The sequence below is a fragment of the Sycon ciliatum genome, chromosome 13, assembly GCF_964019385.1.
Source record: "Sycon ciliatum chromosome 13, ocSycCili1.1, whole genome shotgun sequence".
Taxonomy (NCBI): domain Eukaryota; kingdom Metazoa; phylum Porifera; class Calcarea; order Leucosolenida; family Sycettidae; genus Sycon; species Sycon ciliatum.
The window spans coordinates 11,198,996-11,214,382 of record NC_088655.1 but is presented as its reverse complement, the minus strand read 5'-3'; the positions used below and the strand labels follow the sequence as shown (position 1 = coordinate 11,214,382).

The following is a 15,387-nucleotide window of genomic DNA, read 5'->3' as shown; positions in this document are numbered from 1 at the left end:
GAAGTCGCAGTCCACACCATTCCACACGCAACTGGCTAACGAATTGCACAAACCCAGACGAGTGCATTTCAAAAGACGCAAGGTGAAGAGCAGGTCTGTGGATCACATCTGGAGTGCCGATCTAGTGGATATGCAACGGTTTGCCCGAAGCAACAAGAACTACAAATTCCTGCTGACCGTCATCGATCTGTACAGTCGCTATGCCTGGGCAGTACCCCTGAAAACCAAAACTGGCTCTGCTGTCAGGGATGCATTCGACCTGATCCTGAAAACATCGAACAGGGTACCACAAAAACTATGGGTAGACGAAGGCAAGGAGTTCTACAATGCAACAATGAAGCAATGGGTCAAGGATCACAACATCATCATGTACAGCACTCACAACGAAGGAAAAGCCGTGGTGGTGGAACGCTTCAATAGAACACTGAAAGGCAGAATGTGGCGCCATTTCACGGAGAAAGCTACGACACAGTATCTTGACGTCCTTCCTCAGCTTATGGTCAAGTACAACAGCTCGAAACATCGCAGTATCGGCATGAGTCCCACGAAAGCTTCTCTTGATGGAAAACCAAAAGATGCAGACGTACACTCGAAGCAATCACCAGCTAAATTCAAAGTGGGTGATGATGTGCGTTTGGCTGTGGCTAAACGTCATTTCGAGAAAGGGTACACGCCCAACTGGACAGAGGAAGTGTTCGTGGTAAACGATGTCCTACCCACTGTACCCCACACCTATCGTGTTCAAGACCTGATGGGAGAAGTCATTCAAGGACAGTTCTATGGAGCTGAGCTACAACATGCCAGACACACAGGATTGAGATTCGATAAGGTGTTGGAATACAACAAGAACAGTCGGCTCGTCAAATGGAAGGGTTATCAAGACGAAAAATTCCATACCTGGTTAACAAAGAAGGATGTGAATGATCTCAAAAAGTATTAGCATTTCATATGTACAATGTAGCTCATGCTTTGGATTAACGTGAATATTATGAATCGCATAGTATTTACAATGTATTTCATGAGAAGATATGACATATGCTCTAGTATGTGTGGAAATCCCTCAGTGCTTTGGAATATCCTTGTGTCCGAATGCCAGGGTGTTGATACCATCCTCCAGAATGTAACGCTTACTGTCGAATCCACAGAGGGCAATCTTGTGTAGCTCCTCTCCGTGAATGCAATGTCGTCGACTTCGAAGAACATTCATTGTTCTCTTCAGCTGAGACTCCTCGACGAGACATGTTCGATAATCATCGACGGTTATGGTGTTTTTCAACACGCTTCTCTGCACACCTTTGGCACGCTTGCCATTGTCGTCGTTGTCTTCACAGCGGTATGCGTACATCTTGCTCCGCAAACCAATGAACTCCTTGATGGGTTTGCCACCTAGTTCGTCCTTGAACTTCCCTACCACCTTCTTGTTGACCGTGCTGTACAGGTGGTGGGATGGTGAATAGTTGGATGTGTCATAGGCTGTTATGTTGTTTGACATATCGGTGTACAGATCATCCGTTTGAATATGTACGATCAGACTATCAGTATCAGTGTAGAGCAAACGTACATTTTGTCCATAGCGGGGTAGGAGAACTTCATAGTAAAAGGAATACATCAAGTGCTTCGACAGATCGAGGATGGCTGTACCCACATAAATGGGTTTATTGAGAGTCACCTTTGTCTTGGCAAACTCGATTGCTATCAGATCGTTCTCAAAGGCTACACTGCGGATGTACGAAGGTTTGTTGATGCTTTTCTGGAGACGTGGTTTTTCATCCTGTTCACGAATGAGCTTGATGTTTACTCTGTTTCGAACGTTTTCCATGGTCTTGCCATATACAGCATTGTTCATCAACTATGATAAACAGGCATACAAAGAAAAGACAAGAAAAACAACAATAAGAAAACTGTTATCTTCAGGTCATTCACACTTCCAGTACATACTAGATCCCACACTATCGCTAAATACACACACACACACACATGATGTGGAGTACCCACCTTATAGAAGTCTTTCTCGAAATCAGAAGTTGATAGCTTTCTCAGGTCAGTATTAGTGTCGATGTATGGCTTCATCCATGGGTGTTGTGTGAAGGAGAGCACACGATGCACATCTGTAATCTCCACACCCAAGGACACATACTGCTGCAAGTTTCTGTAGTGCAGAACATAGTGCTCTTTCACCAGTAGATTTGGCACCAGTTTCTTCGCTTCCAAACCGGTCACCTACAAGAGTACAGTATAGATATACACAAACCTTAGAAGATTAATACAAGCATATCCACCAGATAGACCATGACTTACCATTAGTTTCTCTGCCATGTGGGTCTGATATGGAGAAAGCATATCTCGTGTCACCTTCATCTTCTCAGGAGCCAACGGATAGTCATTCATCATGTCATGCACACCATCTGGAATCCTTAAATCGCACTCCACCATGTATCCCGTCGAAGAGTCCATTGGATGATCGAGTACCGTCTCCAGAAGATCATCCGTCACTGCTTCAAAGCAGAAGTCCGACACGGGCAAGGGTTGAGACATGGCCCATCCATATAGATTGTTCGCATCTAAATATTGGATGAAGCTTGACGGCTCGTCTGGATTGTACTCCGATAGATATCTGTTGTTGGCGGTGGCGTGTCTAGCGGACACCATGCTTATGCCACCTCTTTTGCCATGCTCAATGAAGTTGAACATGTCAATGTCGGAAATGAGATGAAGGGACACCTTCGTCATTTTCAGCAGCGAATCCCAGGCAAATCCCGGTAAGGTGAGGTAATTAGCGGGATCCAATCCATAGGTTGCGTGAGCAGTTCTTCTGAAGTTTTCGAAAACGTCAGCCAACAGCAGCACATCAGTCTCCAGGTAGAGGTCGTGATAGTCTCCTAGATCTTCACAGTCAAACGCAGTCCATACTGTTTGCGCATAGGCATAGTCTTCATCACTGATACCCTAGGGAATAGAAAATGTACACCAAAAAGAAAAACAAATCAACGAACTTATTTTAGTAGTTCGCCCACACAATCAATTATTTAGTATGAAGCTGTAGGAAGCGTTCAAACACATTTTGTCTTATTTTAGTACTTCGAAGTAAGATGGTGAAAAAAGAAAGAGAGAAAGATCTACTATATCTGTCACACTACTCACCGTGTTCGTTAGCGTTGAGTGGAATGCATCCTTGGGTGGTAGACGCGTTTCTTCGAATTGGTCGTACGACCCCATATATTCATACGGGTAGACACCCTTTCGTGTCAACAGTTTGCGTTCATCCTCGTCTGGAAATCGTGCGGATAGAAGGGCGAATGCATCTGGTGGTGTAGCCGAAACCAACCGGTCTAGGGAGGTGTTCAAGAATGCCAGGCTGTCGATGAACTGGAACTGTCTCCATCCGAATGTGACATATTTTTCACTGTTGATGGGAACCACTTTGATAGCACCGAGACGCTTGGTCTGAGAAGAAAGAAAAAGAGGAGACACAGTTTTAAGGTGCAGCTGTAAAGATGAATATCAATCATATAAACGTGAATGTGAGTACCAACATAGTAATGATCTTCCTTCTTAGAAAAACATCATGATCCACGCACACACACACGCACACACACACACACACACACACACACACCACGCATATGTAACGTACCCGTTCTTGTCCTTTCTCGTTCACATACGTAATCTCATCAGTGGACGTTCTCCCAATGGCAGATATGATGTGATGAGAATCGTATCCCTTCAAGTTATGAAAGATCACAGGAATCTTGATCTTGAACGGCTCAATCCGCATGTTCAGGTTACAATGGTTGTGTGCTGCACCACGGTAAGCACCGGTGATGTGACAGTGGTCACGTACACGATCGCTACCCAACGCTTCACCACAGATCCAACAGGAGACTACCGTTTCAAATTCACGTTGCTGACTTTCTGAAATGATCATTTGACCAGCATTACATGCTAGAAGCTCATCACGGATAATCTCCTCCTCTTGCTCAAGTGACAGCAGAAAACAGAACATAGAATCTTCTCCACGGTAGAAGAAACGGTTCGTGACGACGCCATCAGATCGTACTACAATGTACGAACAGGAACAGGCTACATGCTTGTTCTTTTGGAATGTCGAATGACCGATTTTCTTGACAGTGGACAGAGGTTCTATGAAGGCCTCACAATCGGCATAGATCACCTGCATTTGAGAGAGAGAGAGAGAGCGAGAGGGAGAAGTAGGAATAGCAGCAGGGACAACACCGAGTAAAACAGCGGAAAAGACAGATAGAGAATTAGGAATAGCTGCAGAGACAACACCGAGTAAAACAGCAGAAAGGTGAACAATCAGAGTCAAGAAACATGTGCAGTAAAGAAAGAAAAAAAAAAAAAAACAGACCACAGTGTGTTCTACTTACAAATGGGGCTTGAAGCTGCTTGTTCACATTCCTGAACATCACTCTATCGCCAGCCTTTGGCATCTCCACCGTAGCTTCAGGATGTTCACTGCAGTACATCATATGATTATTCAATGCCTTCTCCGTGACGTGTGTTGAGAGACATCTGAAGCAGACGAAATGTGCTCGACGTGCTCCAGTAGCAACAAGACGACTGAATGACTTTATCCACACCCAGTGCTGCACCTCCACGTCATTGCGTTCGTCTTGGATGAGCAATACATTGATGGCGGACTGCGGTTGCTGAGAAATTCTTAACGGATATATGACTTTCTCTTCATATCCGAAGACGTTGATGTAAAGACCGTCGTTCAGTCTTTCGATGACTGGTATGTCTTCCAGTTTTGCTGGAAACTCGATGCCGCTCACATCCACAGTATCCGCATGTTCTGCGTACGACGATTGACGACATGGACGAGACTTGTCTGCCGAAAATTTAGCAGCCAGTATTGACCATCTAAAGTACGGATGACATAAGACATGGACAGGCGGCATACAGTTCAATCCATACACCATAACACAACACTGAAACCCCACTGCTATACTTACAGTAAACACTTGTTGTCAGTGTTCTGCACGTTAACAATGGCCTTCTTCGACTTCAACTCCGGTGGCAAGGGGATGTACGAACTTCCTCCAAGTACACAATAGCGTGACATTTCGATGTGTAAACAGGAAATCCGTTCAACTACCCAACCTGATCCATGACGAACGAAATCATCAAGACGAGCGTTGATCTGAGCAATCATCCTACTGAGAAGGTCCCTCAGCTCCATGGTGTTGAGCACCAGCGTTGTACTCGATCGGAAGAAGAATGTGTTGGAAACCATTTGTCCTGTAGCAGGATTCAGCTTCTGCATCACCACCTGAACTACCAAAGAACACTTGTACTGACCCCATTGCTCAATATTCTCTTCAAGAAGCAGCTCCAGCGACGGTAGAACATGAGAGAAAAACTTTAGTACATCTGCAAACTCTTGATCAGGACAATAACTAAAGAATTGCAACAGATCAGATGATCTCACTACATCAAAAGACTGACGAGGTTTCTTCCGAAGGGGTTCCATCCTGAGCAGGGGTGGTGGCGGACAACCACACAATGACTTGACAAGGTACCGAGGATCTATTTTTATAGGGTTTTCGTAATAGTTGAATTCGGAATAACTGGTTGTTTTTCAATTAACCAATCCACTCATCTCCCGCTGGAAACAATTAACCACTTACCGCACTTCCCGCTGAAAACATGTGACCAATTAGCGCACTTCCCGCTGAAATCACGTTCATCCTTTTATCGCGCATTGACCCATGTTCCACACTTCACAGTGAAATCAGTGCTGCAATGATGTACTGTGACGTCAATGCATGGATGCATGATCTGTGCATCTGAGGTCAAGATGAATCCGGTATTCCAGCAGCTAAAAGTTCGAGAAAGAATTGTTGTATGTCGAAAAGAATTATACGAGAGGAAAGCTAGAAAAATTCTACAGCTCATGGACCTTTCGATTACGGACATAGATGGAAAACTAATTGACTTATGTCAATGGAAAGATTCCAAACCCGAACCAAAAAAGACACGGCATGTCGCGAGCAACGTTTTGGTTTTTGGCGCGCACCGTGTTCACCGTGTTCTCCAAGGTCGTCACCTTCCCGGAGGCGGGACCCGGCGGGACGGGACTTGGCGGGACCTATAAAACCTGATATAATTTCATTTTTGGTTCACAATTCATTTTTGAGTCCATTGGATGATCGAGTACCGTCTCCAGAATTTCTCTCTCTACCAGATCAAAGATGTCGGCCTGGTCAACCTCCGAACCATATGTAGAGAAGTTCTATTTATTTTCTTGTAGTAATAAAGATGAATTAACCGTTCGGTTACTCACCGATCTGGGCACAGCCTACGAGCTAAGACCCATGCTTCTTCACCCGGATCGGGTGGACTTGACTCCCATGGAGATTGCGGAGTATGTGTGCAGGGTGTCGACGCGCGTTCTCGTGAGCGGTGAGAAACACCAGCGTCTACCGAAGATCGTTGTTGATGGGGTAGAGGATTATGGATCATCATCATGGCGCGATACGGGCAGACTGCTCCGCTGCTGGGACGACGGGCGAAGATCGATGTACAACGTGATGAAGGCTGCAGGTGTTCTGGATATTGTCGAAGAGACATTTGCAAGTGGAGAGCAGATCGAAGCTCAGGAACTCATCCGTGTCATCAAGGATCTCAATGATCGCAAGGTCTTTCGAAAAGACGGGGATACACAAGCGACGACGAAATCTGTCCGCCTCTCAATCATGTCGACGAGGATAACCCGTGTTGTTGTGCGTGTCGGCACGATCGACATCGACGATGAAGGATATCCTAAGAAGATGCCGGAAGTCTCGTGTGATTCTGTAGTAAGGCGGAAGCGCAAGGCCGATGATGACCTGGATGAACCAATTGTGACGATTCAGGCTTCGAACACATCTCCTATCATCGAAGTTTCCAGGAAGCGCTCCTGGGTAGTACCTTCTCAAGATATCTTTGATTGCTAGACTCTCTCTCTCTCTCTCTCTCTCTCTCTCTCTCTCTCTCTCTCTCTCTCTCTCTCTCTCTCTCTCTCTCTCTTCCTACCAGGCGTGAGCCATCCCCTGGGTGAACAAAATGGGTGCTATCTTCTCTCTCTCTCTCTCTCTCTCTCTCTCTCTCTCTCTCTCTCTCTCTCTCTCTCTCTCTCTCTCTCTCTCTCTCTCTCTCTCTCTCTCTCTCTCTCTCTCTCTCTCTCTCTCTCTCTCTCTCTCTCTCTCTCTCTCTCTCTCTCTCTCTCTCTCTCTCTCTCTCTCTCTCTCTCTCTCTCTTCCTACCAGGCGTGAGCCATCCCCTGGGTGAACAAAAAAAAAAATGAAAAAAAAAAATGATCCGAAAAATTGAAATTACAAGTCAAAATACTGCAAAACTATGAGTTCTGATTAATATAAAATTGGAAAAAGTGAGATAACATTGACATTTGAAATAGTAATATTTTAGACATCGGAATGCAATATTATGATGTAGGGTAGGACATATTACCCACACCCTAAAAATCAAAATTAATGATACATGTAGAATTCCAAATCATGACACCATATTACCTTATTGTTTAGGGTAGAGCATAACACCCCAATACATATTTTCAATAATACCCCCTTTTTTTTTTTTTTTTTTTGAGGTAGGGGCACCCCCTGGCACATATTTTTATCCGCAAAAAAACCGGGCCAAAAATAATTTTCACCGCAAAAATGGGGTACTATTAGTACCCCATTTTTCAATAATACCCCATTTTTTGGGACCCGGGCGCCCCCTGTCCCAGAACCCGCTCGTCCCTTCCTACTATCCACTCCACTTTGTCGCGGAACACATCAACATGCCTGTTGACGTATACTGGAAGAGATACGACTCCACGGTGAGGACCTGTGTAGCAACTTGATCATGGCAGAGAAGGAGCTGAAGCAACTTCCATTGGCGCATGTTTTAAGTTTTAACGGTACTCCACGATGAGGAACTGCACACGCACTCGCTACTGCTCTTGCAAGGTGATTGGCTTCTTTCCGGTGATACAGGCTGCCTCAATGCATGACTTATCTGCACTTTGTCACGGAACACATCAATCCGCCTGACGCAGATATTCACTGGAAAACGGTGTCACTCCACGATGAGGAACACACAGCACTCGTGAAGGCTTGTACAGGGTGAGTGGCTTCTCCCCAGTGATGCATGCCACATTGAAGCATGATGAGCTATGTGATAAATACCGCACGGTGTGTTGATGCGAGGCATGGAGCACGCCATGCAGCTGGCACTGGTGATTGTTTTACACTACGATGATGAACTGCACGTGGCATTTGCTAAGGCTTGTGCAGGGCGAGTGTCTTCTCTCCAGTGATGCAGGCCACCTTGCAGCGTAGATCCACTGCATCTCTCTCTCTCTCTCCAAAATATTTGGTAATGAAACCTTTCACCAACATTGTCCGGTCGCACGCCTACTGTCACTAGAACAGGACCAATGGATGCAACATATGCCTAACAGATACTCTGTTGATCATCAACAACTCCAATACCCCCCCCCCCCCATTGAGGCTGCTGGTATAGTCTCTACTAAAGACCGCCTATTTGGTATAATGTTTCTCCACACTGCACACTAAAGCTACTTACCTTTTCCGAGATTGAACTCAGGCACTGACCACTTGCCTGTAGGATGAGCCAATTGACACTCAGAAACTAAGCACCATGTGCACCCGTCTCAAGAGAAACACTCAAGTCTGCAAGTGCAGTGGATGTACACACACTGATTTTCTCTTATACCAACGGTACCAGATCTATCTTGTCAACTTTGATAGCTTCTCTGTATCATCTCACACGAATCCACATCTGCGCATTGATTAAGCTACCCACTCTCTTTTCTGTCTGCCTGTCTATCTCTCTTCCTGCGTGTGTGTGTGTGTGTGTGTGTGTGTGCTGTGCTGTGCGTGTGTGTGTGCGTGTCAGACTCCTCCTGACTTTTCTTTCATTCTCCTGGGTGGTTACCAACAGCCAGTGCATGCCGGAGTATGTGGTGTGATGTGTGTGCGGAAAAATATGAAAAAAGACCAAAAAGTAGGGATTCACTGGCCAGAATAAGCCACTTCATAGCTGTGTGGTGTAGACCAGGCTGAATAGTGGCGGTCAATTATTCAGCCTTGCAAGCTGTTGAATGGTGCAATCCCAGCACAAGCTGCTATGGCTTCTGCTCTAGCATCGCTATCATCGCCTCTGGCGATGGGTGTCCAATGGTGTGTGTGTGTGTGTGTGTGTGTGTGTGCATCTCTCTCTCTCTCTCTCTCTCTCTCTCTCTCTCTCTCTCTCTCTCTCTCTCTCTCTCTCTCTCTCTCTCCCTCTTTCTTTCTCTCTCTCTCTCTCTCTCTCCCTCTTTCTTTCTCTCTCTCTCTCTCACTCTCTCTCTCTCACTCGCAATGCATGGATCCACTGCACTTTGTCGTTGAACATCTCAACACGCATGTTGACGTACACTGTATCTCTCTCCCTTTCTCTCTCTCTCTCTCACTCTCTCTTTCTCTCTCTCTCACTCGCTCACTCACAATGCATGGATCCACTGCACTTTGTCGTTGAACATCTCAACACGCATCTTAACGTACACTGTATCTCTCTCTCGCTTTCTCTCTCTCTCTCTATCTCTCTCACTCTCTCTTTCTCTCTCTCTCTCTCTCACTCGCTCACTCACAATGCATGGATCCACTGCACTTTGTCGTTGAACATCACAACACGCATGTTGACGTACACTGTATCTCTCTCCCTTTCTCTCTCTCTCTCACTCTCTCTCTTTCTCTCTCTCACTCGCTCACTCACAATGCATGGATCCACTGCACTTTGTCGTTGAACATCTCAACACGCATCTTAACATACACTGTATCTCTCTCGCGTTCTCTCTCTCTCACTCACTCAATCACAATGCATGGATCCACTGCACTTTTTCATTGAACATCTCAACACGCATCTTAACGTACACTGTATCTCTCTCTCTCTCTCTCTCTCTCTCTCTCTCTCTCTCTCTCTCTCTATCTCTCTTTTTCTCTCTCTCTCACTCTCCCTCTCTGTCTTTCTCTCTCGTTCTCTCTCTCTCTCACTCGCTCACTCACTCACAACGCATGGATCTACTGCACTTTGTCTTTGAACATCTCAACACGCATGTTAACGTACACTGTATCTCTCTCGCTCTCTCTCTCTTTCTCTCTCTCTCTCTCTCTCACTCGCTCACTCACAATGCATGGATCCACTGCACTTTGTTGTTGAACATCTCAACACCCATCTTAACGTACACTGTATCTCTCTCGCGCTCTCTCTCACTCGCTCACTCACAATGCATGGATCCACTGCACTTTGTCGTTGAACATCTCAACACGCACGTTGACGTACACTGTATCTCTCTCCCTTTCTCTCTCTCTCACTCACTCACAATGCATGGATCCATCTCCCTCTCTCTCTCTCTCTCTCTCTCACACACACTCACTCACAATGCATGGATCCATCTCCCTCTCTCTCTCTCACACACACTCACTCACAATGCATGGATCCACTGCACTTTGTCGTTGAACATCTCAACACGCATCTTAACGTACACTGTATCTCTCTCGCTCTCTCTCTCTTTCTCTCTCCCCCCCCCCCCCTCAACATAGATCCCTTCTTCCCATGATGCTTTTTGGTTTGCGTTCTGATAGAATATTGAACTAGTACATGTAGTACTGCTGATGTACAACACTATTCTCATGCAACTGGAAGGTATATGTTCGGGTGCTATTTGTTGTTGTGGCTAAGAGCGCATGTGTGCGACCAGGTAGTTCCAGCATGCAGTGTGTTGCATTCGCTATATTGTGGTCTTACAAGCACTCATCTACACTACTTCGAAGAACAATCACAGAGAACCGTATGTTCTAACGTTCCCTGATATAACTATAAACCGAAGCACAACTGCTGCAAACATTTCTAAAACTGCCCACTTAGGCAAGATAGTAAAGACTAAAAGTAGAAGAAGTAAGACTAGCGGGTTCTTCCAGCTCCAGGACAGTATGAACTGGCAACGACATAACAGCATTGCATCGTACATGCATGTGGCCGTGAAGAAATAATAGTACGTTTCGTTGTGAATGCAAGCCTAAGGCGGAAAGCAGTCAGGCGTAATAGACGCAAGCCATAGAAACCAGATCTATCTATCTATGACGCACGTCACATGCATTCATGATAATCAATGCATCGTGGTTCATCACCATCGAACACAGTAGTACATGTAAATTACACAGAAATAGGAGAATCAATCTACCATACCTCCCTCGTGAAGGAAAAGTGATAAAGAGCACATGAGTGAGTAAAAGACGAAGACAACAAGAAGAAAAAAACACAACAAAAAAACAATGGTAATTGGATATGAAAACTTGGATGGAAAGAAAAGGACCAAGGACCTACAAGACATGCTAGAGCTGATAGCCAGTTAATTGTTGAACATCAGTACTGTCGGCCAGTTTTGTGCAATGTTATCGCATGAGCTGATCGTCAAGGAACTGGTGGTGTTAGTGGACATTATAGCATATGTTTCTACCTCTCGTCTTGATTCACCATTCCACAAACGTAACGTCGTTACTGTACTATAAGAAGACTGTGTTATTACTCTTTTATTCTCGTGCCAAACAGCTAACTCAACTAAAACAAGTCCAACAACCTGCACCACCGAAGCAGGAACCTAAAACTCACACACCAAGGAAAACAAGCACCGATCTACGCCTACGGATCACAGACTCCCATCCCGATCCTAGCGTAGTGGCAAATGATACATACTAGTAGATGACAAAAGGTGCCGGTGTTAGGTGACAGCTGCATACGAATGCATGAAAGGGGTCAGACAGTTCATGTATCATGTGTACCGGCAGTTGTAACTGGAGCCGACTGAAAGTCAATACATCAATACTAATAGCAGTGTTAGTCATACATGAAGCCCAGACTACAGAAAGTGTAGCAGTGAATACAAAGTATGTTGCATACGACGGGTGTTGCTTGTCACCTAGGGGGCAACAGCATAGCTTGTAGTTCCTTGGTCTTTTCTTTACTATGAATATGAAAACAATCACAGTTTGCCCAGTACTTGCACCTTTAACTTCCAGTGGCTCAAGATGATGAACTGCATGCTTGAATACCTTCCCAGCTTAAACTTCTACTATCCGCACAACACCATCCTTACCTGGATAGGTCATAAGCATACGTCCAAGTGGCCACTGTGCAATTGCTGTGTGCTCATCCATCACAAGCACGATGTCTCCTTTCTTAGCGTTACGCTGTTGTAGCAACCACATCACCTGGATGCCCAGCTTGGGAACAATCTCTTTCAGCTAACGTTTCCATACCTGATCTACTATACGTTGCACAAACTCCCAGCACTTCCTCGGGTGAACTCGAGTAATTGTAGATGCGTTGGCTTCAGCAGCAATAGTTGCCCTAGCATGGCCAGTGAGAAAGTGTTGTGGCAATAGCAGCTGAAGGTCTTCTTGCAGCAGTCGTTTCATTGCCTTGGCCCTTACCTAGAACACACCACCTTAGTGTGGTGCACTTGGTGGCTTGAAGTACCAGGTAATGTCGCGGTATGACCTTTTTGCTGCTAGTCTGGAGTAGTTGAGAAACTTGACAGCTGCTTTTACCTCTTGATCAGCAACAAGAAAATTGGCACCGTTGTCCGATTGCATCTCTTGTGGCACACGACGTCGCATGGTGAATCGGGGTCTAAGGGCCAGGAGAAAACCGTCGTTGCCCAGAGATAACCTCGAAATGACAAGCCCTAGTCAGCAGCATGTAAACACACATACATACATATCTCTTTGAGTTGTGACCGATCTCGACCCTGGCGTGCATAGAACGGGACGACATAGCCGGCACCAACTATGGCAGATGACTGATGTGGTCCAGTTGTCTTGAAGTTAGGAAGTCGTGGCATTGCTGGTGTTGCTGTTTTGATATGGCCCTTGCGGCAGCCAGCTTGAAGCGACTACAAGAATGGCGAACGGGCCTCCTCTCTAGCTTCAATTTAGGAAAATTTAGGACAAGTATTGGTTTGATATTTTGACAAAGTCTTGCTCCCGGCAGCCGGCGATCACCGGCGTGAACGGTTCACAAACCACTTTTGGCCCGATGCCTCCAGGTGGCCTGCATCACTGGAGAGAAGCCACTCACCCGGCACAAGCTTCCACGAGTGCTGTGTGCTCCTCATCGTGAAGTGATACCTTTCCCAGTGTACGTCAACAGGCGTGTTGATGTGTTCGACGACAAAGTGCAGTGGATCCATGCTTTTGAGGGGGGCTGGATCACTGGAGAGAAGCCAATCTTATCATCTTGCGAGAGCTGTAGCGAGTACGTGAGCAGTTCAGCTCCTTCTCTGCATGATCAAGTTGCTACAGACCTTGCAAGCTGATTCCATACTATACACCACTGCCACAGGTTATGTCTGTCAGCTAGCTACAGCAACAATATCCTTTTCATGAATTAATATTTTCTCGGGTCAAAATCAGCTCCCGAATGTCTACAAGTACAATACAGCATGATCGCATGTGCATGGACAGGATCCGACTGTGATGCAGCTCTCCTGGAAGGAAGCAAAGTTCTTCTGTCGCCAATGCCATCGCTTGCCAGTGTCACTCCAGAAAAATAAATTTCAATTTCAGCAGCTACGAATTGAATGCATACCACTTCGCCTCCACCAAGACTACAGGGCATCTGATTTGACAAGGTATATCAGTGGGACTTGGAGAAGTCACAGTAACAGTTTGCAAGATCACTAGCAACAAGTATCAAAACATCAAAACAAACATAGATATTTAGAAAACCATACCGTCTCCTCTCCTAACATGTCGAAAACAACAATTACATTTTCCGAAAATGGACTATGAATATGAAAGCTCCTCCACGTTAAAAGGCGATTATAAACGTAAACGTCAAACTACAACATCGATGCCACCTCGATCGATCGATCCGAGATTCGCCTGCCCATCCTAGGATGGGCATTGGCCACCCTGCCCATCTTAGGATGGGCAGAATCGACGGACGGGCCGGAACAGATCTACCGGCACTGGGTAAGTACGTGAGTAAGTGAGTAAGTTGCTCACTATGTATGCCAACTACTAGAAAAAAAAAGAAAGAAAAAAAAAACGTATACTAGCTTCAGACTTCAGTCGTGTTTTCAAAGCGAAGGCTGAGACTGCCCGTCGCAAAGACTGCAAGCCAAAAGAAGTTGTTGGAATAGGCCGAAGTGTCAGGAGTTCAGCTGAGTGGCGGCCTTCCTTCTGATGAACTCATTCCGTTCCAACAAATGTTCGTCAATTCAGCGTTGGTGTTAGAAAAGGAATTGAAAAGAAAATTTGATGAAGCATTCTCCACGTATGCTGAGAGACGTGAACACGCAGTGCATTTTAGCAAAGGAGAATTGAACAACCTGTTTCGTGTCGCAGGTTCACGTGTTGGCGCAGCAGTTTCCCATTCATCGGGAAAACTGCACCAACAACAGCAGCCGCTACAGCGACCAAGTCGAGAAAGCTGTGTGGCAACGTGTTACGGAATGTACTGGCGTACGGATCTGCTGGTAGTGGCAAGACCACAGTGTTTCTGCTCATGGTTCTTTACCTGTGGAGCAGAGGCGAACTATGGCAGGAGCAGGAATTCGATCTGGTCGTGGGACTGGAGCTTCATGAAGAAGAGGTGAGAGCCGCCACTAGTCTAGCTGAATCATTCCACACCAACGCGACAGACCAGAAGCCCTATCTCACCGAAACCAGTTTCACAGTGAAGCATCACATCGAAAGTCCAGGAAATGCACATCACACCGAATGATGGTGTCACCGACACTGGCAATATTTTCCACACGTGCTGCAGGTATGTACATGTACATCGAAAAAGTACTGTACAGGTTTTTTGGAACACGTTCTATCACTATAATCAAGAGTATAACGTCTCTAGTGATTATGTACTCTTGCTATGATGTGCACAGATTTGGCTGTCTTTTTTCGCTCTCACGGTGGTGTCTCATGTACTGTGCCTGCATGATAAACTCATCCTCGCTATAGCCTAGTATAGCGCTTGAAAGTGATGACGTCAAAAACGGCCAGGGAGTACTAAGTTCACATCAGATTTCTGTTTTGGATCGACTAAGGTGTGACTTTGCTATTGCCTCAGTATGTGAGTGCATAGCAACCCACGCATGTCGTATGCAGGTGTGACTTTTTCTTCGCCACCAGTTCTTACCCCACCCCCATTATATTAGCCAATCCAGTCAACCGGCTACCGGCTACATGTATACATCACCTTGCTGTGAGTAAGACCGCTTGAAAAAAAAGTTGAAATGTGCTTGGGTCCATACAAAAACTGGATCCAAGTGGATCCAGTTTTTGAATTTTTGAAATTGTTGCTATGCTGTGATGT

The 15,387-nt window shown here is 45.7% G+C and overlaps 1 protein-coding gene and 1 long non-coding RNA gene across 2 annotated transcripts; both read right to left on the bottom strand.

Annotated features, from left to right (window-relative positions):
• Positions 1 to 873: 873 nt before the first annotated feature.
• LOC135829989 (uncharacterized) lies at positions 874 to 6,755 on the bottom strand. The gene is made up of 6 exons (XM_065342381.1): positions 4,389 to 6,755; positions 3,635 to 4,171; positions 3,142 to 3,444; positions 2,299 to 2,946; positions 1,996 to 2,220; positions 874 to 1,849 (listed from the first exon to the last, which is right to left on the bottom strand). Exons 1-6 carry the CDS (start codon positions 4,941 to 4,943, stop codon positions 1,061 to 1,063), a joined length of 3,057 nt encoding a protein of 1,018 aa, XP_065198453.1. The 5' UTR covers positions 4,944 to 6,755; the 3' UTR covers positions 874 to 1,060.
• Positions 6,756 to 11,145: 4,390 nt separating this feature from the next.
• LOC135829534 (uncharacterized) lies at positions 11,146 to 12,698 on the bottom strand. Its single transcript, XR_010555850.1, has 2 exons — positions 12,167 to 12,698; positions 11,146 to 11,874 (listed from the first exon to the last, which is right to left on the bottom strand). It is a non-coding gene; the product is annotated as an uncharacterized LOC135829534 (long non-coding RNA).
• Between the last annotated feature and the right edge of the window lie 2,689 nt (positions 12,699 to 15,387).

What these genes read in the sequence shown, in the direction of transcription:
- LOC135829989 (XM_065342381.1), bottom strand. Translation starts at nt 4,943, where the DNA reads ATGGTGTATGGATTGAACTGTATGCCGCCTGTCCATGTCTTATGTCAT. An exon ending in ACATGGCAGAGAAACTAATG is followed by an intron (nt 2,221 to 2,298) that starts GTAAGTCATGGT and finishes GTACTCTTGTAG; the next exon opens with GTGACCGGTTTGGAAGCGAA. An exon ending in TCGAGAAAGACTTCTATAAG is followed by an intron (nt 1,850 to 1,995) that starts GTGGGTACTCCA and finishes TGTTTATCATAG; the next exon opens with TTGATGAACAATGCTGTATA.